The sequence below is a fragment of the Drosophila pseudoobscura genome, chromosome 3 (assembly GCF_009870125.1).
Source record: "Drosophila pseudoobscura strain MV-25-SWS-2005 chromosome 3, UCI_Dpse_MV25, whole genome shotgun sequence".
NCBI classification, from domain to species: domain Eukaryota; kingdom Metazoa; phylum Arthropoda; class Insecta; order Diptera; family Drosophilidae; genus Drosophila; species Drosophila pseudoobscura.
The window spans coordinates 12,835,239-12,857,343 of record NC_046680.1 but is presented as its reverse complement, the minus strand read 5'-3'; the positions used below and the strand labels follow the sequence as shown (position 1 = coordinate 12,857,343).

Genomic DNA, 22,105 nt, shown 5'->3' with positions numbered 1-22,105 from the left:
CACATCTCCCGCATAAGTGCAATCGTGTTTCTGTATTTTAGTTTAAGTTGAATATTGTAAAGAGCAACGACAAAGATTCATTGCAGTTGCAGTTGGCATTTAGTTTAATCCAAAATATCTATACATAATATACAATATAATTTAAATAAATAGTTGCAATTCATACAAAGATTATCTCATGTGGCCGCTCCTTGGGCATGGCTCTGTGCCTGCCTCCTCTGGATATGGTAGACGCGACGCCGCTGCACAAAGCTGCGCAACATGGCGCGTGTCAGTGGCGTCAGTTGGTAGTTGGGTCTGTAATTTTGGAGAGCATCGAAAACGTGCTTGATGCCGAACCGTTGCAGCCGCAAGATGGCCTGAACGGCTGCCTGTTGAACGCCTGCTCGTGGCACTGCCACGATCAGGCGCTTGAACAGCCCAATAAAGCTGGAGATGTCGGTGTCCAAGGGCAGCGGCTTCAGCACCACCGATATACACTGCAGAATACCCTCGAGTCGGACATCGTAGGCATCAGTATGTGCACTTAGATCACAGTAGCTAGAGGCGAGCGGCACCAGGTGCTGGGCGAGCACATTGTTCAACACATCCAGCCGCGGGCTGCGACGACAGAAGAGCGCAAAGGCGTAGCTCAGCTGGTCCAGGCGGCCCGCCTTCAGCTTGTCCACCAGGTTCTCCAGCACCTGTTCTTTGGTGGGCTCAAAGGGCTGGAAGTGATACGCGAAGCGCAGCTTGGAGAGCAGCAATCGCTCGCATCCTTTGGGATCACTCACTTCGTAATTACGGCACATTAGCAGATGCTTGATTACAGTAATCAGGGGATCGAAGTTGTTGTACTCCCGGACCTCGCGGTGCGGCAGCACCGTGGGATGGAAGCACAACACCTCGTACACCAACGGAGTCACATCCCTGTCGTATCTATACAGTATTTTTGCTAGCAGCAAGCGCGACGGGTTCTCATATGTCTCCGGAGTCGAATGGCTGGCATGCAGTCGGCCCACCTCCAGGTAGAGTTTGACGCACGTGATGGCCCAGTCCAGTTGGATTCTATCCTTTGTCACCCGGAAGAGACGCTTCTCCAGCGCACACAAGAAGCTCTGTGTGAAGGAGGGTTGGTTGGATCTGATCACTTCAAAGTATCTAAGGGCATTCAGCAGGCGATCCAACGGGTCGTTTGGTTTGGGCTCCATCCAATTGTAGGTCATCTGGCAGAAGACTGTAATCATCACATTAACAATCACAGCCACATCCCGCGTTATCTTAAAGACCTCGTTCAAGAGGTCCCTGCACGTCGAGTCCAGTTGAATGGTGTCCATAAGATATCTTTTTATTGTAGAGCAAAGCAAATCCTTCTGCGTCTCCGTAAGACGATGCGTAGACTGCATTTTCCCCATGGGTGCATCCATCACATGCAGAAGCATAGCCTTGGGTTCGCCGTCACCCTTGCGGCACCCTGACAGCTCCAATGGGATTTCGATGGGTGGACTGTCGCTCTGGTCCGTCCACGTCGAAGTGGGTGAGGCTGGAGACTCCAAGTCATAGAAAATAGTCTTCTCGTGCTCCAAATCCTTCGTCTCATTTCTCTTCGCTTTCGTTTCATTTTCCTGTGCCGGCGTCTGCTCTAATTTTTGATCTATATCTTTCGCCTGTTCCTCTTTTAGGCTATTTTGTTCCATTTGGATCTGCTTGGCTCTTAAACGAGTCAAACGAGCTTCCTTTTGCGGCGACTCGCTTGCTCTTTCCTTCCTTTTGAGCTGACTAAAGGACGGTCGCAGTGGCGACTGTGCCATCGGGGATTCTGATATCGGGGACTGTGATATTGGGGATTGTGATATCGGAGATTGTGATATCGGGGATTGTGATATCGGGGAACTTCCTTCATCTATAACTAGAATTTCCGATCCCTCGCTGTTGCTACAACCGAAATTCAACGAATCCCAATGCAGCTGCGCATCGCTTGCATCCGCCTCGGATTCTGACTCGCTGCCGAATAGCTCCAAATGTAAATTTGCGTGCACTGGCGTTGCTGGTTTTGGTGGATCTGCTGCTGTTTTTGCTTCTTCCCATTCCTCTCTGTAATTTTCGAAAGATGGCATATCCTTATCCTTGACGCATTCCCCCAGCAATATATCTGAGTTACTCATGAGGATGTCGTCATTCTCATTGAGTTCTTTTTGAGGTGGCGGCAGCTGTTCCACAGAAGTTTCTTCATCACTGAAGACTTGATGATTGCATTCACCTGGCAAGGAATCTGTGTCGGTCGTAGCATCCTCCACATTGCCATCGAGTTCTTTTTGCTCTGACTGCGGCTCTTCCAGAGAATTTTCTTCAGCACTGGAGACTTTCGGATTGAATTTCGCTGGGACGGAATCTGTGTTCGTGGTACGATTCTCATTATCATTGAGTTCGTATTGAGGTGGCGGCCGCGGATTTCTTTCTGAATGTTCCACATCCTTGTCACTTTCCACTGTCCTTCGCATGTTATGGCCATTGGTCGACAATAAACGAAGCAAATACCGCTCTTCCAAGTCCAAATCAAAGTCTAAATTATCACAGTAGGGCATGTTGAAGGTGTTCAGATTGCTTATAAATTGAATCGCCGTCTCTGGAGCTGGCGACTCCACTTTCTGGTGCATTTCCATTAGTTCATTGGCCATTTGGGGTAGTGCTTGCTCCACTGCTGCTTCATCATGCACAATCTTTCGCTTGGGGATTGGCTTCAGAATCGAAGACGCTTTGCGTTTTCTTGACTTTTTCTTTCGTTCTTGCGGTGGCTTCGGTGGCAGATGTATCGGCGTGAGCTCTCCTCCGATGCTGATGTTGGACGATTCTGCGATTATGTCCATAGGATCAGTGCCAACATCCATTCCCATGCAATCTGTGCCCGACTCGTAGTTATCTGTAAAGAAAGCGCGTTGAGTTAAATCATGTAATCGAAAAAATATCGCAAGGAGACCTTTTTTGCTGCTTGTGCTGGAGGCATGATCCGGTTTACGCTGCTTTTCAATCACCGGATGAGTCAGTGTGCCCTCATAGAGCGCGTAGAGCCAACTTGTAAAGTCCATTTGCTTAATGCTGGGCGGCGGTGACAGCGGAGGGTTCGATCCCCTGTGTAGCAGACACAGAACCATTTGGCCAATAACATGCCATAGCTCATCGAAGGCCTGGGGCGGCAGGTTAGCGAGGCAGCTTTGGTTTTGAGGTAGAAAGTTAAGAATCTCCCGAAACTCCTTGGCGTTGCCAGACGGCACGGTGCCCCCCGCCAATGCCTCATCCTTCACACTTTCAAACATGGTGCGCGAGGGTGGCCGAGATGTGGAGACCTTGATCTGTGACGGCACCACAGGCATGAAGTCGATCTCTCGGTGCACATTGCAAAGCATGGTGCAGGTGCCAATATTTACGGTGGATTTCTTGGGGATGATGTCCTCCACCACAAGCGGAGGTTCCATTATGGGGCTTAGGGGCATGGCGACAGCGGGTCTGTGCCAGGATAACATCTCATCTAGGATTTGGCGCACATTCGGCGCGGGCTTCGGTTCTGGAAAGCATGTACCCACATCGCGGTACTTGATGAAGGCGGCCGTAGTGGTTCCTCGTGTGGTCGTGGATTTCTTATGCTGCGTCCCCTGATTGCGTGTCTCCACCAGATTCGTGATCTGCACACCAACGGAACACATACTGGTCTTCGGCTTTGTCGAAGTTTGTGTGGATTGAGTTTTCATTGTTTGGGTGATGCCTTTTCGCTTTGCTTTCGGGTTAGGACTTTTTAGTTCTGCGACAACAATCTTTGCCGACTTGCAGTAGTCTCTGACTTTTTTCATTATATTTTGCTCACGTCGTGACAGCCCGGCATCGTCGCCTACTCTGTGTGCGAGTTGCATGTAGGCCTCGACCAGGTCTTTAGCAGCCATCGGTAGGGCCCTGACCTTCAGATCCTCCTCCAGATTCTCACAGTTGGTGACTTGAGCGTCCAGTTTTATTTCCAGCTGGCTGCAGCGCCCTTCGAGCTCTTGACAATGCTTCTCCAGCTCTATCCTTTGCTGCTTTTCTGTCGTGTACAGATCGGTCACCTCCTTGGCTGTCCGCTGCGTGTCGGTCAGTTGTTGGTTGTGGCTCTGCAGCTGTTTCACTTTCCGTATCAACTCATCGCTGTCGCAAATCCGCTCGGACAGCCGGCGACGCTTAGACTGGGTGATTGTGTTGATTTTGGATATCGAAGCATGCCGATACGGGGCCAGGAACGTGCCCTCGCTAGCGGACGGACCCAGTAGTTGATCTAAGTTGACCTCGGGAAACTGAGGGTTCTCCGGCATGGCCATAGCGCCTCCTCCTCCTCTTTTGTACCACTTCACGTGTTTACGTTGGGCCGCTGGATAAACCCTTAGTTTGACTGGACCTGCGCGAGAAACTGCATATCTATTGAAACCATGAAAGTCACCTATCAATGTGGTATGGGCCCACTACACGTCTAGTTAAATTGAAAAAACAGAGATAAACAAAAATAAAATTCCGCGTTTTTTTTACAACCGGTCGTCACAACAGTAGGGATGGCATATTATCGATACAACTATCGATACTTTTCTCCATCCCTGGAAAACACAGACATGTAAGTCTGGTATTTTAATGCACTTTTAAATACATTTTTTACAATTTTATTATGAACAAAAAAAGTATCCGTTTTCAACTCATTTATTCGCCGATCAGGTTTAAAGCCAACAAAAACAGCTCTGAAATGTAGATGCATATATTAAAACTAAATTAATGGCAGCATCGCTCTTGTGGGCCATTTAATGGTGCTCGGCAGCCTCCTTAGCCTGGGACTCGGCCCATGCCTTCTTGTTTCCGGGCGAGTTGGCTGTTGGAAGAAAAATTGATTAGCAAGGGCATTTGTTTATGCAATTTCGGCAGGAGCAGGATAACATACCCAATCGGCTGATCTTGTAGAAGACGGGCACGCAGGCAACAGCCGCAATGAAGTAGTAGCGCCAGATCCACTGATTCTTGATGTAGTGCTTGATGGGGAATTGGGCAATCTTTGCCGAGAAAGTGTATGGGTATCTCATGGGGCGGCCCGCGGGCTTTTCAGGAGCAGCTTTGTCGGCCATGGTAGTTGTTGATTTGGATACTGATGTGGCGAGGAAATATCAACTTTTGATTTATGCAAAAATTATGTAATTTTCCCGATTGCCGAACGTACGTACCTCGCTGAAAGAACACAATAAAATCGTGAGGTGCAACTCTGGAGTGAATTGCTATCGGGGCTGCAAACTTATGCTATCGTGCGAGGAGATGATCGAAAATATACTGTTGCTGTGTAAACAATTTGTACTATACTGGCAGAATGTAACACAAATATATGGCTTGCTTAGTTTATCTTAATTCTAAATACAGTGTCTTAGAATCTAAGCCGACTTTATTTGTAGTAAAATGTAGTTTTGAAATTAGGGCTGCGGAATCATCGATGGCACTATCGATAATATCAAATCAGCTGGAGTTTTTGCCATCGTGAGCAAATAAATTGAACAATTCCACAATTCGTAAGGTAAACAGAGCCCGGGCCATAAAACCCTCTTTATAGATAGTTACGAAGCCGGTTAATGAGGAATTCTACCATTTGCTAACATCTTTGTGTGTCCTAATAGTGCCGCTACTAAGGGCTTCTTCTCCAGGCTTTCCACTTCCTTTGCTATTTAAATGTCCATGTCTGTCTCCTTGCAAGCTATCAAAATGATTAAAACGAGCGATCAGGTGTTACAGGTATCAGGCCTTACTCACTTAAACCTTGTTAGCACCGTAGTGCACTTGTAGTCTTTGGTTTTGCATGCCTAATGATTTGATTTAAAATTGTATCCTAGCTTGGTAGTTATCTTAACTAAACACCCCACTCCCACAGACCGAGAGTCAGACGACCAGGGCCAAGCAAAAGAAACAGAGGCAACGAAATCGACCCCGAAACAAACGAAATCGCGTTGAAGATAGCACTACTACTGCTAATAATACTACAAAATCGTCGACTACTGACTCCGCGCCCACTGAGAGTGCAATGCCAGGGGACAACAGCCAGCAGGATGCAACGCGTGAGCAGGTCATGGCAGAGCGCGAGGCCAAGAAGCAAGCCAAGCAGGCCAAGAAGCAAAAGGCTACAACACCAGCCACAAAAATCATCACCGAAGTGGAGCAGACGACCATAACTACCAAGTTGACAACCACGATCACAACCACTGCCAGAGACAAGCCAGAACCACCCGCAGGAACTGCAGAGCCAGCAGCTCCCATTGCCGCAGTCACTTGCCCTGCGTCGACAGGCACGGAAACTGGGGACAAGACACGCGACCAGATTAAGGCTGAGCGAGAGGCTAAGAAGGCGGCCAAACAGGCTGCGAAGGCAGCCAAATCCAGTGGGACCAAGGTTGAGCCCCCAGTGCAGAAGCTGGCCAACTTAAAAGTGACAGATAAGACTCCAACACTTACCGCAGCTCCATCCTCTGCAGCGGATGACGATAAGGTAAGGTACAAATATAATTTAAACACCTCTCATTCTCTGTGATTCACAGAAGAAGCCCGCTCTCAGCAAAGCCGAGCGGCGGGCCCTACAGGAAGCTCAGCGGGCAGCCAAGGCCCAAGGACAAGGACAAGTAAAGAAAGCCCAGCCAGCGGTCAAGGCTCCGGGTGCAGGCACAGTACTCAAGGAACTAAAACGGGAAAGCGTCTCGCCTGTGAAATCAGCAACGAGTTCTTCACCCAGCAAAAACTCATTAATCACCGCCAAATCAGAGTGCAAAGTAAAGCTGTTCAATCATTTGGTTTGTGCAGAGAAGGGCGCCAGCCTGTTCATCAACGATCCGTTGGTGCATCCCAGCATGGCTCGCCTTGGAGTGCAATATGCTCAGCGCACAGTGGTCGGCTCCAATGCGCGGTGCATTGCCTTCCTGCATGCCCTGCGGCAGGTGGTGCAGGACTTTGAGACGCCTGCCAAGAAGGAGTTTGGGCGCAGCTTGGATGCTGCAGTAAAGCATCACGTGGATCATCTGCACAAGTGTCGTCCGCTGGCCGTCTCCGTGTCAAATGCCTACAAACAGTTTAGGAATCAGGTCACGCAACTGCCGGCAGATGTGCCAGAGGCGGAGGTAAGTCTCTTCTCGCCAGACTTACTCGTTCAGTAATGTTGATCCAAATCGTTATTGCAGCTGAAGGAACTGCTCGTCCACTTCATCGACACCTACATGGAAAACCAGATTGGCAAGGCTGCTCAAGCCATAAGCAGTTCTCTGCAGGAGAAAATAACCGATGGTGATGTACTGCTCACCTTTGGCTGCTCCTCACTAATACAGTTCATCTGCGAGGAGGCTAAGCGGCGACAGGTCGCTTTCCGTGTCATTGTGGTCGATTCGCGTCCCACCTGCGAGGGCCAGGAGATGCTGCGGCGCCTACACGCCCACGGAATACCCTGCACCTATGTGCTGATCAATGCCGTGGGCTATGTGATGGCCGAAGCTACCAAGGTGCTACTGGGTGCCCATGCTCTGCTCGCCAACGGCTATGTGATGGCGCGAACAGGCACTGCTCAGGTGGCCCTCGTGGCTAACGCCCACAATGTCCCCGTTCTGGTCTGCTGTGAGACGCACAAGTTCAGCGAACGATTCCAGACCGACGCCATTGTTTACAACGAACTGAGCGATCCCAACGATCTAGTGCGCGACGACAAGTGCTGCCTCAAGAACTGGACAGCCAAGGCCCATCTAACGCCCCTCAACCTGAACTATGACATAACGCCACCAGAGCTGGTCAGCGCCGTGGTCACCGAGGTGGCCATCCTGCCCTGCACCAGCGTTCCCGTCATTCTGCGCATCAAGCCAGAAATTGGCTACTAATCGTCGCTCAGATAAATCCCGCTGCTGTTGAATAAATATTACTTTTTTATTACATTTTGATCAAATCGATAAACAATTTTGAATAGTATTTTATGTTCTTCCTTGTTTTTTGCCAGGCAGGTTAATCCTAGTGGAATATGGTTAATGCGAGGGACCGCAGCTTAGGAGGGGGCGGCGCATTCTGTATGTGGGTTACCGCTGGAGGAGTTTCTATAATCGAGTCAGTTGTGAATGAAATCATTGAATAAATAGTGTGCATTTTAAAATTAAATTGATTAAACAGTATTTTTGCAGCGGTCCCCGCTGTTTCTGTTTGTGTATATTTAACACATATTTTATAGACACATATTTTATAGTTTTAATATGCTTTCACTTGTACTCTTGCTTGTGTGTGTTTGTTTCTGGGTGCCGATCTAAGTTTAACAACAAAATATACAGATTTGTGCCCGACTTATGGAATGGGTCGATGCCTGGAAGCCCATCCCTCGCGGTTTAGATGTTATTGGTTTTGCTCTACTTTTTTTGTTTTGTTTTAAATATGCAACAACTCGAAGGAGCTTCTAAGCAGCTACCACTACAAATGCAACAATAAATATAATATAAATAATATAATTCATGGTGTTTATAATTGCATTTTCATCCATTCATTCCTCATCCTCCAACACACAGTCTGCACGGTCGACGACTCAACCGCTATCATGCTCAACAATGTACTATGACTACGGATTAGGCTATATGTTCTGGAACCCTCTACGGGGTGCTCTTCTGCATTTGCCGGAAGCAGCCTCGGCACACGGGAACCAGCTTGCCGCTGTCGTGTCCTGGCAGGGACACATTTTTGTCGATGCAGCGCTCGCAGAAGATGTCACCGCAGCGCCAACAATGTGTCTGTCGAGGGGATAGATTAGGGATAAGCTTCGAATAACTCTGGCCGAGTTCTGCCTCACCTTTTTGCTAAACTGATCGAAAGGCGTGGAGCAGGAACAGGCGGTAACATTGCGCATGGGCTTCCAATCAATGGCCACTGAGCTGATCTCGTCGGGCAGGTCTTGCGGCGGGCTCGTCTGCTCTGCGTTCAGCGAGAGATTGGCAAACGACATGTTGTTTGCCTTTAGCGGGTGGTCGTCATCAGCAGCGGACAGTTCGCTCAGCTTCTTGTCGTAGTTGTATCTGGAATGGGGAATCAGATCTTAGAGGGGGATCATTCAACTCTGCCATTCGCTTGTACTTGTTGTCATTGATCTCGTTGGGAACAGCCACCTCTTTGGTGACCTTGGTGTTGGTGCTGGTGGCATCCTGTAGTTTCTTGGCCGACTTGGAGATGTAGCTCTTGAAGCTTGCTATGCGCTTGGTAAGATGCTGCACATGATCCTCCAGAGAGTTGGTGTGCTCCTTGCTGTCGAGCAGCAGATCGCCCAGCGGTTCTCGCGGATGAATGCCGCTCTCAAACCGGCAGTACATTCCCCGCCAGAATCTACGGGAGGAACAGAAGAAAAGATAAGTCGCTAATGTTTATCTGTCGCTGAGCAGGCGCAGACTCCTTACTTGATGCACTGCGGCGCCAGATTGGCCTTGATTGCCTCATCCACATTGGGCCTGTATAGCGGATTGATATACTCGTTCAGGTGGTTGGCCATGAAGCCCCACAATGAGAATGTGCGCTCGGAGAGCTTCAGGTCCAGTCGATCCTTCTCGCAGTTGCCCACAAAGGTGCCGAACTGGCAGGAGTGCACATGGTCGTGCAGGATGAGAAGGAAGCGCTCGTTGAACTCGAAGGCTTCGCTTCGCTGCGACATCAGCTGCCAGGTGCAGTCCAGGAATTGCGTGAAAATAGGCGAGACCTCCTTTGCATCCGTCTGAATGTGGCCACAACGCTCGCTGAACTTGTGCCCGAAGGCCAGCCAATCCTTCTCGATCAACGCCTGGAAGCCCTTGATTGTGCGGTAGTAGGGATTCAGCATCAGCTGCGCCAGCGAGCACACCTGAGCGGTGCGGTCCCAGCCATCGGAGCAGTGGACAACCACAGAGACGCCCTTGTCCACGGCATTTGCAATGAAGCTGCAAAAAGGAAGAGTAAGAGGAGGAGAAGAATGAGTTTCTGTTTGTTCAGCTGTCACCAAATAAATACGAGCCATCTGACATCTTATTGAATGTTTACACACCTCGACGTGTCCAATATGGAGCGAATGTGCTTCAGCCAGCCAGAAGACTCGAGGGCATTCAGGAACGCGCTCATGGTGGGAGACTTCTGTTCGCAGGCCTCCAGCACCTTCTGCAAGCTGGCGCGCTGTACGTGTATGTTTTCGATGCCCAGAAAATGGAACTTAATGTTCTCATAGAAGGCCTCGTTCTCGTATCCCTTGCCGGCAGCTCGATTCGCCATCGCATTGATCTGCAAATATGAAAGGGGACGGGACTATTTGCATGGTACTCATCTCTAGGATATGTCACATGGTACTCACACGCGGCCGCGTATCCACCACATACATGTAGTCAGTGTTAGTGTTTGTCTTCCGTATGGCCTCCAGCATTTGTTCATCTTCCAAACAGCGGGCACTGAAGCCAGACAGCGGCTGGCTGCAGCGGCAAATGGAGGCCTAAAAAGAAGGAGACATTTTTCAGCTAATTATCCAAACAATGCTGAAGTTGACACCCACCTTGTTGTTGTGCAGATAGGTGAGCGCCGGCAGCCGTCCCTTGGAGCGGAAGCGCGAACTACTGATGAGCATCAGAGTGGTGGCCTCCTTGGGCACGTAGATCTGACGCGGATAGGTGTCGCAGAGCTCGTACTTCTCGTTCATCGAGCACAGGGTCCAATTGTCGTTGGGCACCAGTAGGTGCTTGAACTCGGCCTCCAGGTTGAAGAAGTCCCAGCCAGCGCTCTTGGGGTAGTCATCCTTGGCCGGCTGATAGTTGAAGCAATACAATTTGTTGATGGATACTGTGGAGGAGGAGAATGAAGAGTTGGCGATGGATATGCTTTAAACAAGTCTGCTCACCTGGCTGGAAAAGCTTCAGCAGTGATGTGTAGACGTCGTGGCACTCGGAGTCCTTAGGAATCACGAATGTGACCGACAGGAATGTCTTGCAGCGTATGAGGAGCGGCGATCCGGTTGTGCTCAGCGGCAGCTTCTCTATGCTGGCCACGTGCATGTGCAGAATCTGCAAGTAGTGGCAAAAACCATTGCCAACAATTTCATTTGCGACACTTGACCATGACACTGTCCAGGGTTGCGATTATGCAACGCTCGCCTCGCTGCTAGAAAAACTGAACCAAGCGCGCCTCCCCCTAACTTTACGCCGACTCTCTATCCCCCCCCTTCGCTGAGTCCACAGAAGTACGTGCCTGGGCACGGAGTTGCGTTCGTTCCGCACTCAATTATTGATGCGCCTCAGTGCAGCACTAAAAACAGTAAATCGGAGTAGCCTGAGAGTCCTGTCCGGAGGGTTATGAGAGACTTAGGAACCAATTGCTAAGTGCCACCGAAAATCGATAGGCTCTTCGTAAAATACCCACCAGTCGAAGCCCTTCAACATTTAATTAAACCTCTTCTCACTTGGCCAACAAGTGAGTTCAGAGTCTCGCTCTCTCTCTCTCTCTCTGCCTTGGGGGCACTTGTCGCACTTGCACCGGTAGTTGCCGAGTGGAGAGCATAATTAATGCAATTTTGGGGCAGGCAATTAAAATGCAATGCATGCGTGCTTTCCTGCTGACAGAATTACGCATCCGTAAGAGCTGTTGCAGCCGCAATTCAATTTAAGGTTGCTGCGAACCCTAATTGGTAGAACCACGAGGATTTAATGGAAATTAAGTGGGGATACATAATATGTATATGTAAGTATATATATCAAGGGTGTGGTTTAAGGCAAATCAAATTTAAGAATAAGCCTTTTTAATTTATTGGATTCCATTCATTACGGCTTCATGCTTTCTAGGAAATGTTTCCGCTTTGAGGCATACAAATCGCATTGGCTGGCATAATGCAAAAAGCGCTAAGCCAGAACAGCTTGACTAAGCTGTTTGTGCAACCACCAAGAGCTGCCCCCTTCCATTAAACCACCCGTAGACTCCATGGCCCAATCCCCTTGCCTCTTTTGTTGGATACAAAGAGTCGTCTCTGTCCCCCCGCTGGGGGCTTATGCCTGATGAGAATATACTACTGTACTACGGTACTGTGTACTGTGCACGCTGCTGCTTTTTGCGCAATTAATTTGGTATAGAAATGCTGGCCGGATTCAATTTGTGCGCTTGCAATGGGGCGTATACGCTACGTGATTATGCCATGCTTTTTCCTCTGCGCACTGATTGCAAATTTAAGCGGAAACCTAAAGCGCAAATACACGAAAAGTGACGCGTAAGCCTTGAGGCAACTTCTTAGAAGAAACATTTCTGCACTCATGCTTCTTGAGCCAAGTGACGGAACTGCGAACAGCCGGGCCGCGCCGCATCCACGACTGTCAGACATCACTCTTATTACACAGGGCTTGCCGCCTGTAAGATGCAGGAAAAGCCTCAAACTTTTTTCAAATGCGAGGTCAAGCCCAAGCCCAAGCCCCATCAGGAAAACACACATTTGAGCACGTTTCCACATGTCCATAAGAACGGAACGACGGCTCAGGTGACTCAGATGTCGCGACACTAAATTGTTTGCGGCCCAGGCTACGTACCCATTCCACGGGGCTTTTCGATTCCAGAAGTTCCCACACAAACAAGTTGCCCCGTGGAGGGGCATAAAACAATTGATGATGTCATATCGGTGGCTACTTACCCAGGTCTCCTTGTTGCTCTCGGGCTCGACGAATATCAAATGGGTGGCCGTCAGATAGAGGGTACCGACAGTGGGATTTTTGGTATTGTAGCGATCTATCATCCGCACACTCTCCACCTGCCGAAATGTGGACAGAAAACCAACAGAAAGAAAAAGAGAGAGAGAGCAGAAATATGTAATGTTATTGCACGAATATTTTACATGGAATTTGAGCCCATCTTCATTTCAGTTGCTGCTGCCTGCTGACGTCAGTCGGCATCCATGCAGCCCACATTCTGAAACAACCGCACAACCCACTCCCCCTACACACACATATTACAGAAGCCGCTGCATTGCCAGGAAGAAGAGCAAGTTCAAAGGATAAAGGGATTCTTTTATTTTACTTTTCAGGCAGAACAGAACCTACAAGCGAGGGATTTAGGGAACACTTAGGGTACAAGATGAATGCCATTCATCCATTAAACAAAACCGCTGGGCAGCCATCCCATTCAGGCATTTGATGGTCCTCAAACTCTCATTCATCTCCTGCCTTCCGTTTGTGCTCCAGGGCCCCAGCCGCTGGAGCCCGCTCATCAGCCGACTAATTTCCTTTCATGTTATTTCGACGGTAGCATTGGCTTCTGTTCGAGGCGGGGCCATTGTTGGGATAGATAAGGTCAGTTAATTGTCAGCGGGACGGGCGGTTTATTGTTCCAGAAGCACAGCAGGCGGTCAATTTAGCATGCAAATTGAACCTACAACATTACGAGTCTACTTGGATCCTTAAAGATTGTGGGCCCTTGATTGCAACTCAATTTAATCAGCATCGCTTCCGCTACTCTTCGGCAAGCAATTTTCCACAGCTAGGAAATTGAAAACGGAATGGAAAACAGACGACGACAGTTGTCAGGGGACATGGGAAACCTTTTCATTTGTCAGCCTGTTGCAGTATGCGGTGAAGTCTTTGATGGACGAGTGCAGTTTTCGAAGCTAGCCAGAAGCCATTCCCATTTGTGAACAAATGGGAAACCCACACATTTAATTGGCCGCACACCCAGCAGTTCCTGTAGAGTCCTCGACTCGAGTACTGCGGTGATAATGCAACAATTTGTACGTATTTGTGGGAGGAAATAGCTACGCAAATGGCGCCAGGAGGCAGCCGGAATGGAATGGAGTGGACTTTGGCATTGCATCACTGTGTCTGTGTGACCTAAATAGGGAAATGGTTACTGGAGAGAGGCCAAGTAGGGTCAAGTCGAGGGCCCAGAACATATTGCTCCAGCTCGATTGGTATTTGCATAATTTCCGGCCACGAGCTGGCGGCAATGCGTAAAAAAAAGAAAATTAGATTGATTTTTGTTTGATTTTCTTTGTAGCGAGATTTGCATTGCAAAGGAGATGAAACAGAGCTGAGGCCATGATGGAGAATGTCTGTTACCTTCTTGAGCACACAGTTGCCGTTGTAGAAGACGGGCGCCTCGTTAAACTCCTCCTCGATCCAGGAGACTACTTTGTCGGAGACAAAGGGTGGCACGGGGACGCCCCATAGCCTCTTGTTGCCATCGGGCGGCTCCTCCGTCTCCGGCGATATGTTGTCGAAGCTCAGACGCAGGGCCGATGTGGGGGATAGTTGGCGTTCGATTTCGTTGAATTTATTCATGAATCTAGTAAAGTCCATTTCTGTAGTTTCGCTTTGCAGTTTATGCTAATGTTGTTGTTGTTAATATGGTTGTTGCACAATGCCTTATTGATTTTGAATTAGCAACAGAAAGAGCGGGCACTGGCCCTTTGGCATATGAACCAAATCACGTGAGTGTGGGCGGTGCTGGGATGGTACGGAACGGGACGGGATGGTAAGAGATGGTTGGGTTCCAGACTTTCACTTTTCGCTTTCCACACGAATAACACACAGTACGTATAAATACGAAGGTGTGTGTATATTTGGACACTTTGTTATTCCCTCTTGGGGGGTATGAGAGTGTGTGCGCGGGTGGGTGCCTGAAGACCGCAGAAGAACCAGCTCCCGACACGAGTGCTGGGAGTGAACTCAGCTGCCAGTGTGGTTGGCGCGCGCCTAAATGCATGCTATGCTTGGTGTTGGGAAAAATTGTGCCCAGGGAAATTTTCTCAGCCAATGGGAAGGGAGCAGCTGGCGAGCAGCTAAAACGCAAAGCAAATACTTGCATACCCTATAAGCAGTGAGTAGTTAAGGCTTTGGTGGAGGCCAAAAAGCTGCCAGTGTGATTGACGCGCGCCTAAATACATGCTATGGTTAGTGTGTAGTCAGGGAAATTTTCTCATACAATGAAAAGAGAGCGAGAGAAAGATTATTGCAAAAAGCTACGAAGCAATACTCTTTAAGGAGTGGGTTCTTTAGGCTTTACATATTATATGTAATTTGTAAGCGTCCTATGAATCACATATCGTTAAAGAGAGTAGTAAAAGTGGTGCGTGCACTCTTGAATCTATTTCAATTGCCAATGTCAATAGCCAATTGAGAGAGGGTTCAACTTGTGGGTTAACGTAGCTCAGATGTTTGGGTGAAGGCTAAAAAGTAACCTCGGCTCGCCTGATTGTGTGAGTGTCAGTGGAAAAGAGCGGGAGGGGGCGGAATTCTGGATTCATTCCCATCCCCGTCCCATGCGCATGTTTTAAAGAAGTCTATATTTTAATAGACTTGATTCGTGTGCCCTGCGGCATTAGGGAGAGAGCCCTTGGTGCGGTGCCGGTCCTTCCCCTGATTCCCGCCCAGGTTGACCATCGATTTTGAATAACCCGAGCAGAAGGTGAAGCAAAAAAAGCATTGCTGCATGACTCACAACTCTTGTCCTGGATTAAGATTGGACAATGTTACTGTCCTCGAACTTACGACTGTTTAGCAAACAACACTGATTGAAACATACATACCTTCGCCAGCTTGATATCGTCCATTGTTTACGTTTTGCTCGAGTCTCCCAGTATCCGTGGTATAATAGCTTCAAGGTTGCTTCACAGCCGATCGGGATTGCAGCACGTGACACGCACTGATAATACGTTTTAATTAGACTTTTTTAATTTATCTGCATTTTTTTAATAAATATATTAAAAATATTGATATCAGTGTGACCGTGGATTTATCGTTAAAATATACCGTCGGAACCTCAGAAATATACTAAAATATATCGTTTCATTTAAAAAATATACCATTTATATACTGACGAATTCAAGTTTGACTATCGATACTATCGACTATCGTGCTTTCGTGTGGTATTTTTGTGCGATAACATTCAACCATTTGCCTTGGTCTGGCCGCACTGATAACATTTAAATTCCAATACTGTGCGCAAAAATGCATTTAATGTTCTTTAAACACATATAAATAACAAAGAATGCGTTTGCTATCAAAAGATGACTAACATTGACGGTATTCGGTGAGCGTTAACCAGTAAGTGCACTTTAGGCGTGGGTTGGAGTGTTGAATGCGGTGTGTTCGTCGTGCTCATTTACGCAGGCCTACGTATTTGGTCCAGACACCTTTGTGGTCGAAGTATGGTTTGTTCCGGGAACAAATGATTGCCTCCTTGAATACGTCTGCATAGTCCGACGGAATGGAGCTGTGCTTGTATAGATTAAATAGGAATTCATAGACCTGAAAGTCGACACAAAAATGATTAAGATGGTGGGAGATAGTTGAGTCTTTCTCACTCACCTTTGATTCATGGTCCTTCCAGAATATGTGGTCGCACAGATACTGCAAGCTCTCGGGAAAGAGCTTGAGCCGCTGCTTATCGTCTGTGGCCACCACATCGACACTGCCCAGCAGCACGGCACAGCCGGAGAGCACATCCACGGCCAGAACAAAGATGTCCAGCAGATAGAGTGCCCTGTTAACCTTCTCCTTGTTGGAGGCCTCGGCCAGCAGCATCTGGATCTCCAGGAATATTTCCATGATCCAGTTGCAGGCATGCTCATCGCTTCCAAAGGCATACAGAGTGGCAGCCAAGTGGCGATAGAAGAAGGAGCGCTCCTCCGTGCGCTTCTCGTAGGCATCAATAATGGGCGTCAGCCACTTGAGTGGGTTGGGCAACTTGTCGTTATACAGCACCAGATAGCATCGGATGATGGTGGCCTTTTTTAGCTTGCCTATGGGCGTCTCCCACCAATTGGCGGGCGTGGTCAGCCCGTCGATGGCATTCGGATGCAAAACGGCCACCACCTCTGTGTAGCGCTCAAACAGCCTCGAGTCCAGATTCATCGAGTCCATGTAGCGCTCTACAATCAGTGTGAAAACATCCAACACTTCGGGTAGGTCGCACTTTCCCGTAAAAATGTACTTGACGCTGTCCAACAACTTTTCAAAAAGGCATCCTGCAAACAAGATGATACGAGGTCATCGCCTGGACAAAAAGCAAGCCAAAAAAAGTTTAAACTCACCCTCGACAAAGTCGTTTATCTGTGACTCTTTGAAGCAATAGACAGCCACTTTCTCGGCAAAGTTCTTTATGATCTGAAGGCCCACGTTGCTGGCGATCTCCGGTAGCAGTGAGAAGAGCAACAGCAGATCCTCCTCGAAGCAATTAGGCTCGAATTCTACCAGGAAGTTCTCTAGCAAACGCTTCGCTGTGCCTGAGCTCGACGCCTGATTCTTGGCTATCATGATGCAGTATCTCCTCGCATCGAAGGATAAGTGAAAGAAGCTCGTCAGGCAGCTCCAATCGATCGGTGGTATCGGCTTGGGAAATTTCTTGGACAGCGCCCTGAGGGCAAAGGTCACTGCATAGGGCTCTGACACGTAGTCTCCGAAGCGGGCCTGGCTCACCATGTAGTTGGTTACTGCACGGAGCGGACTGGTCGCGAACAAACCCACCAGCTTGCGTGGCTCCGGCTTGCCCTCGGGCAGGCGGTAGACTCCACTCCGAAAGCCGTTTATTTCGTTGCTAATGTGATGGGAAATCAGATCAGCTGCTGCATCTCCACATTCCGGGCGAATCTTCTGTAGTAGCTGTACCCATACCTCGCCGGGCACGGTCTCTTCCTGCAGATCTACCACCTCTCGACCACTAAGTCCTCCCACTGCTCCACCGACAATCTCAAAACGAAACTGAGCCGGAATATGCCGCAGATTGAGCGTTGTTCCTGGCTCATAGCTCTTTAGGGCTGCCAGAGCATTGCGAACCTGTGCCGCATCTGTTCCCGGTCGACTGATGGCCTGCCACAGCTGCTCTAGGGCATCATCCGCAACTTTCTCGTACTCCAGTGTGGGTGTCTGCAGCAGCGGAACCAAGCCAAAGAAATGGTACAGAGACCTAAGGGTCTGTGGACGCTGTTCGCCGCGAAACTTGCTGCCCAGAGCGTGCCAGGTGGAAGCAATATTGACAGTGTGGCTGTCACACAATGCATAAAGAGCATCCAACGCCAGAGATGTAGCCAGATCCCCAGATTCATCGGTGCAGCTGTTTAACGTATTGCTAAGGTGAGGTAGCAGCTCCGAGCCATGCAAAGTTGGCCTGCAAAAGATGGATATAGGATTAGAAAAAGGATAAAGGATCGGTCTAAATTGTGGGCTACTTTTCCTGGCAGATTTCCCGCATAGCATGTGTTCGGGCTACTTGAAGCTCCCAGCGCTGATCGCCCTCCGGCAGCGGTTGAGCCACTTGCTTCAGCAGGAAGGGATAAGTGCGCGACTCCACGCGCCACAGTCGCAGATACAGGTCCACACAGAAGGTACCATTCTCGGTGGACAGATTTCGAATGGTGTTCAGAATCATGGGCACGTTGTCCTTCGCAAAACGAGGCATGTTTCAGTGGAAGATTCAAGTGATGTTCATTTGAGAGCTCACCTTGGATACGGCAAAATGGGGCAGACCTCGAAGCAACTCCAGTTGCAGCTCAGGATTGTTCTCGTGGGCCAGCTTGAAGATGTAGGTCATGAGGAAGTCGTAGGCGATGCCCTCGTTTACCTTAATGGTCTGCAAAATCACCTCGTAGATCTTGAACCAGCAGTCAACGGGCGGTTGTCGGGACAGAAAGAGGGCGCGCAAGAAGAGATGGAGGCGCTGGCAGAAGACCGTGTTTGACTTGACATTCAGGGCGTCGACAAAGGCGAAAACATCCTGATTCTCGGAGGCATCGAACGACTCCACAAGATTGGCCAGATCAAATGCAATCGCTATGTCCGGATGATAGTTGCGCATGTGGGCCGGCTTCAGTTGCTTGGTGGATATCCGCTCGCCCTCATCCGACTGTTGGAGGTCGAGCACACGCTGCACTATCTGGTTAGCCAGAGCCAGCCCCTCGGCGTGTATGAATGCAGTCTGAGACATCCACTGAATGATGCCATCCAGACACATGTTCAGAATGTATTCATGGCCACAGCGCTCCTGCACGACCACGAAGACAATGATCCGCAGCAAGTCGGCCAAGTAGAAGGGGGACAAGACGTGCAGCACTTCCGCCAGCAGAACCAAGAGCACATGGTAGTGGTCCCGCGTATGCTCCCGAGTCGCATGCAATACGCGAAGCAAGCACAGCAGACTGGGACGAGGATCAATGCCGTAGTTGGCCAGCTGTTTGATCAGGCAAGCCTGGTAGATGCACAGATCGATGGACTGGGCATGATCTGACTGCTGCAGGAAGTAATCGATGGCCTCGATCACCAGGATGCTGGTGGATAGACAGGTGCTGGCATTGTTGAACTTGCTCCACGACAACAGCTCCTGCATCAGGGCTCTGGCCTCAGGCTGGCTCTTACTCAGGCCGAGCAGGCAAGTCCAGATCGGCTTGACATCGTGCAGCGTTTGAGGAGTGCACAGCACATAGAGGAACACGGGACGCAAATACTCAATGCTATGATTGCGTATGCTGCGGACATAGTTTATATATCAATCAATGGTTGACTTTGTTAATCATTGAGGCCAACCTCTTGTCATGGTGCTGGCAGATGCCGATGATCTTGTTGCTCACATCATTCATGTTGACGCTGGAGTGCTGCAGCAGAGATATCAGTGGATGCTGTTGCGTCTTCAGGCCATACGAGCACTGATACGTCTCCTGCTCCTTCAGCAGCGATGTCTTCCGCTTCAGATTGAGCAGCTGAAGGCCCACTATGCTCTCCGTGATGATGGAAAAGTGCATCGGACTGAAATGGAAGATAGTCCGATGGAGGTCAGAGAATCCAAATGGGTGGGTGTAATAACAGTTTACAGGGCTTTGATAATCATGATGTGCAAGCTAACATTAAGGTGGAACGAACAGCTTTAACTGGCGTTTAGCTCAACTTCCGTTGCAGCACAGAGACGGCTAACGACTTGCACATATGCAAGGAAGGAGTGCCACGCGGGTAAATCGCTTTGCGTTTGACGGGGGTAATTACAATTCACGCGTTGGCCAGCGGCGATTGCCACCGGATGACGTCGTCTGGCCACTCGGGCCCTGTAATTGTGGTTTCTGCCCTGCAGGCCAATTAATATGCAATCCTTTTTGCCTACACTTGCCGCTTATCAAGGCTAATTCCTGCATTACATGACCGTTTGACGTCCTTCAGAGTGGATAGGGCAACGCAAACATTTCAAGTTCAATGCCAGACTTTTTCCTCGCTTTGCATATATCAAACAAACATTTGTGAGTGAAGCAAGGCCAGCAGGATGTGGCATGTGGGCGTTGTGGACAGAGTCCAAGGAACATGTGCGTGTAGGGAAACGGCTAATAGATTTTATGGCACTCCGGGCATAATCCTGGATCTAGGTTGGGGACTGGAAGATTAAGCACCGCGGATTGCGGTCAGCGGAAATCAAGTCAATGTCAAACAGCTTGGATTTCCTAGTCCTAGTCCTTTCATTCTCCCATTTATCACATGACGTGCGAAGTGCCAGGGCAATTAATTTGTAGCGCGCGGCACGGCACGCGGCAAGCGGAAATGCGAGGGATTGCGTGCCGATTGGAAGAACAATGTTAAGAGCAGTCCCAATCTGAACATTGGCAACCGCTAAATGGTCGGTTAATTGAGTGCTCCGGGCCAATTGCAGTCTGTTGTACTCCTCTCTGCTCGCAGTCAGTAATTTATGCACCTTTGCGAGCAATTTCGCAATTAGATTCACTGCGTTCCATTTAGCTTGGCTGCTGCTGCCACTGCACTCCGGAAGTACAGAGGCGCGCCCCTACGTACGTGTGTAATGTGGGTCGGGTCGTCGGTTCGGTGCATGTCCTTACCCTGCATTGCCCAGCATGGAGAGGAGTGTGTTCTGCACATTGTTGGCATCCAGCACACCCTCGTCGACCAGGCGCACCAGGGTCTGACAGCTCATTAGACTGAGCTGCATGTGCTCGTGCTTGCATTGTGTCTTGAGAAAGTCAATTTCCTTGATTTGATGTTCGGCCACCTGCTTCTCCCGGCTCTCGACGATTTTGTTGTAGACCTTCTCCAGGCAGGCGGCCAGCTTGACCACCGAGCTGTTGGGTTTTATGCTGCTGAACTCATCCATGGCTGCAACTGCTGAAATGGCAATAACAATTCACTCAGTTAACCTGCTAAAACTTTCAATGCCCACACACAACACCAGCGACAAAAACGCGATTTATGGTTTGTTTGGGCCCCGTGGCACACAAGGCAGTTTGAAAACGTTGCGGGGCGCGTGTCCTTTCTGCTACTCGGCCGCCATTCGAATGCCGAAGCTTTTTGAACATTCCGCGTTTCCATTCTGCAATATCGCGCGTGCTCCACCCACCGCACCAACACACTCACTCGAGCCACTCTACTGCTTTCCGTACCTTTCCCCGGGCTACCTCATTTCATGCCAAAGGGTGAACGTTTAAGCTGCCAGTTTGTTGTCACGTCGTTCAAAGTAGCGAAATTCGCGCAGAGAACGGAAATAAAAGGAAAATGAGAAAACGGGGAGAATCAAATTTGAGAAAAGCCGGCTATGGAACAGCTGTTCGGCCACAAATCCAATTGAGATGGCAGTGCTTCGATAAATCACGACAGCTGATCGCTGGTGGTGGCAGTTCCTCGGAATAATTATTATCGGAATAATAGTCGATGCAAAGTATTGATGCCGATAACATTTTGATAATTTTCAAATGTAACGAAAAATACGGTCTCATTGAAAAAATACCGCAAACATAATGACGAATAAACGCGTATTCCTCGTTTTTGAAATTCCGTCGAATATTACTAGCTAATAAGAACCCTCAGCGCTGCCCGCATAATTTTATCCCATTAATTAATCAATTTTTTACTTGACCGGTTTATTTTGAATACTTGCTTTTATTGGATTTTGTATAAAAAAAGGTTTTAGGCGTTTAAGTGAGTATGGAATGTAGGGACATTTTTGAGCTGAACAGGGACATTGTGGCGGGGAAAATCCCTCAACGAAGAGAGGATATCCCTCCACAAAATGAGAGCAAATGCACCCAAACTTGACCGCCAAAGAGAAATTGTTTGAAATATACGGCACCAATTAAGCAATGAGTGTACTTAAATAACTTCCAACCTTCAAACCTTTAAGA

General features: G+C 48.9%; 5 protein-coding genes across 13 annotated transcripts; 1 reads left to right on the top strand and 4 right to left on the bottom strand.

Annotated features, from left to right (window-relative positions):
- Positions 1-80: 80 nt before the first annotated feature.
- Ice1 (Interacts with the C terminus of ELL 1) lies at positions 81-4,555 on the bottom strand. The gene is made up of 2 exons (XM_001361009.4): positions 2,957-4,555; positions 81-2,899 (listed from the first exon to the last, which is right to left on the bottom strand). Exons 1-2 carry the CDS (start codon positions 4,320-4,322, stop codon positions 177-179), a joined length of 4,089 nt encoding a protein of 1,362 aa, XP_001361046.3. The 5' UTR covers positions 4,323-4,555; the 3' UTR covers positions 81-176.
- Positions 4,556-4,676: 121 nt separating this feature from the next.
- On the bottom strand, positions 4,677-5,345 carry roh (reduction of Rh1). 2 transcript variants are annotated; one of them, XM_001361008.4, is made up of 3 exons: positions 5,205-5,345; positions 4,928-5,128; positions 4,677-4,858 (listed from the first exon to the last, which is right to left on the bottom strand). In XM_001361008.4, the coding sequence occupies exons 2-3, from the start codon at positions 5,106-5,108 to the stop codon at positions 4,791-4,793; spliced, it is 249 nt and encodes an 82-aa protein (XP_001361045.1). In that variant the 5' UTR covers positions 5,109-5,128; positions 5,205-5,345; the 3' UTR covers positions 4,677-4,790. The 2 variants fall into 2 exon arrangements, with proteins under 2 accessions (XP_001361045.1, XP_033233387.1); XM_033377496.1 differs by lacking the exon at positions 5,205-5,345 and having other exon boundaries at positions 4,928-5,194.
- A 64-nt stretch (positions 5,346-5,409) lies between these two features.
- On the top strand, positions 5,410-7,962 carry eIF2Bdelta (eukaryotic translation initiation factor 2B subunit delta). Of its 3 annotated transcripts, XM_033377493.1 has the most exons (5): positions 5,410-5,545; positions 5,646-5,760; positions 5,897-6,508; positions 6,558-7,130; positions 7,191-7,962. In XM_033377493.1, exons 2-5 carry the CDS (start codon positions 5,698-5,700, stop codon positions 7,872-7,874), a joined length of 1,932 nt encoding a protein of 643 aa, XP_033233384.1. In that variant the 5' UTR covers positions 5,410-5,545; positions 5,646-5,697; the 3' UTR covers positions 7,875-7,962. The 3 variants fall into 3 exon arrangements, with proteins under 3 accessions (XP_033233384.1, XP_015039981.1, XP_033233385.1); XM_015184495.2 differs by lacking the exon at positions 5,646-5,760 and having other exon boundaries at positions 5,438-5,545; XM_033377494.1 differs by lacking the exon at positions 5,646-5,760 and having other exon boundaries at positions 5,440-5,545; positions 5,859-6,508.
- A 429-nt stretch (positions 7,963-8,391) lies between these two features.
- Mtmr6 (Myotubularin related protein 6) lies at positions 8,392-15,732 on the bottom strand. 2 transcript variants are annotated; one of them, XM_004444159.3, is made up of 10 exons: positions 15,530-15,732; positions 12,644-12,760; positions 10,874-11,036; positions 10,532-10,815; positions 10,337-10,471; positions 10,037-10,266; positions 9,420-9,932; positions 9,103-9,348; positions 8,822-9,044; positions 8,392-8,762 (listed from the first exon to the last, which is right to left on the bottom strand). In XM_004444159.3, exons 1-10 carry the CDS (start codon positions 15,551-15,553, stop codon positions 8,625-8,627), a joined length of 2,073 nt encoding a protein of 690 aa, XP_004444216.3. In that variant the 5' UTR covers positions 15,554-15,732; the 3' UTR covers positions 8,392-8,624. The 2 variants fall into 2 exon arrangements, with proteins under 2 accessions (XP_004444216.3, XP_001361043.2); XM_001361006.4 differs by lacking the exon at positions 15,530-15,732 and adding an exon at positions 14,061-14,691.
- Positions 15,733-15,936: 204 nt separating this feature from the next.
- On the bottom strand, positions 15,937-21,518 carry LOC4804486 (focadhesin). Of its 5 annotated transcripts, none has more exons than XM_015184494.2 (8): positions 21,368-21,518; positions 20,810-21,092; positions 19,521-19,739; positions 18,442-19,462; positions 18,170-18,381; positions 17,036-18,108; positions 16,311-16,969; positions 15,937-16,250 (listed from the first exon to the last, which is right to left on the bottom strand). In XM_015184494.2, the coding sequence occupies exons 2-8, from the start codon at positions 21,079-21,081 to the stop codon at positions 16,101-16,103; spliced, it is 3,606 nt and encodes a 1,201-aa protein (XP_015039980.2). In that variant the 5' UTR covers positions 21,082-21,092; positions 21,368-21,518; the 3' UTR covers positions 15,937-16,100. The 5 variants fall into 5 exon arrangements, with proteins under 5 accessions (XP_015039980.2, XP_033233821.1, XP_015039979.2 ...); XM_033377930.1 differs by having other exon boundaries at positions 20,810-21,089; positions 21,368-21,511; XM_015184493.2 differs by having other exon boundaries at positions 21,342-21,510.
- Between the last annotated feature and the right edge of the window lie 587 nt (positions 21,519-22,105).

Bases quoted from the DNA above. Each gene is read 5' to 3' on its own strand.
- roh (XM_001361008.4), bottom strand. From the start codon at position 5,108: ATGGCCGACAAAGCTGCTCCTGAAAAGCCCGCGGGCCGCCCCATGAGA. The intron at 4,859-4,927 runs GTATGTTATCCT...TTCTTCCAACAG, and splicing joins CTACAAGATCAGCCGATTGG to CCAACTCGCCCGGAAACAAG.
- eIF2Bdelta (XM_033377493.1), top strand. From the start codon at position 5,698: ATGTCCATGTCTGTCTCCTTGCAAGCTATCAAAATGATTAAAACGAGC. The intron at 6,509-6,557 runs GTAAGGTACAAA...TGTGATTCACAG, and splicing joins CTGCAGCGGATGACGATAAG to AAGAAGCCCGCTCTCAGCAA. The intron at 7,131-7,190 runs GTAAGTCTCTTC...TCGTTATTGCAG, and splicing joins CAGATGTGCCAGAGGCGGAG to CTGAAGGAACTGCTCGTCCA.
- LOC4804486 (XM_015184494.2), bottom strand. From the start codon at position 21,081: ATGGATGAGTTCAGCAGCATAAAACCCAACAGCTCGGTGGTCAAGCTG. The intron at 19,463-19,520 runs GTTGGCCTCAAT...CTATGTCCGCAG, and splicing joins TGCCAGCACCATGACAAGAG to CATACGCAATCATAGCATTG. The intron at 18,382-18,441 runs GTGAGCTCTCAA...CGTTTTGCGAAG, and splicing joins CCCATTTTGCCGTATCCAAG to GACAACGTGCCCATGATTCT.
- Ice1 (XM_001361009.4), bottom strand. From the start codon at position 4,322: ATGGCCATGCCGGAGAACCCTCAGTTTCCCGAGGTCAACTTAGATCAA. The intron at 2,900-2,956 runs GTCTCCTTGCGA...CTTTCTTTACAG, and splicing joins CAGCACAAGCAGCAAAAAAG to ATAACTACGAGTCGGGCACA.
- Mtmr6 (XM_001361006.4), bottom strand. From the start codon at position 14,300: ATGGACTTTACTAGATTCATGAATAAATTCAACGAAATCGAACGCCAA. The intron at 10,267-10,336 runs GTGAGTACCATG...TCATATTTGCAG, and splicing joins TGGTGGATACGCGGCCGCGT to ATCAATGCGATGGCGAATCG. The intron at 9,933-10,036 runs GTGTGTAAACAT...TCCTTTTTGCAG, and splicing joins TCCATATTGGACACGTCGAG to CTTCATTGCAAATGCCGTGG.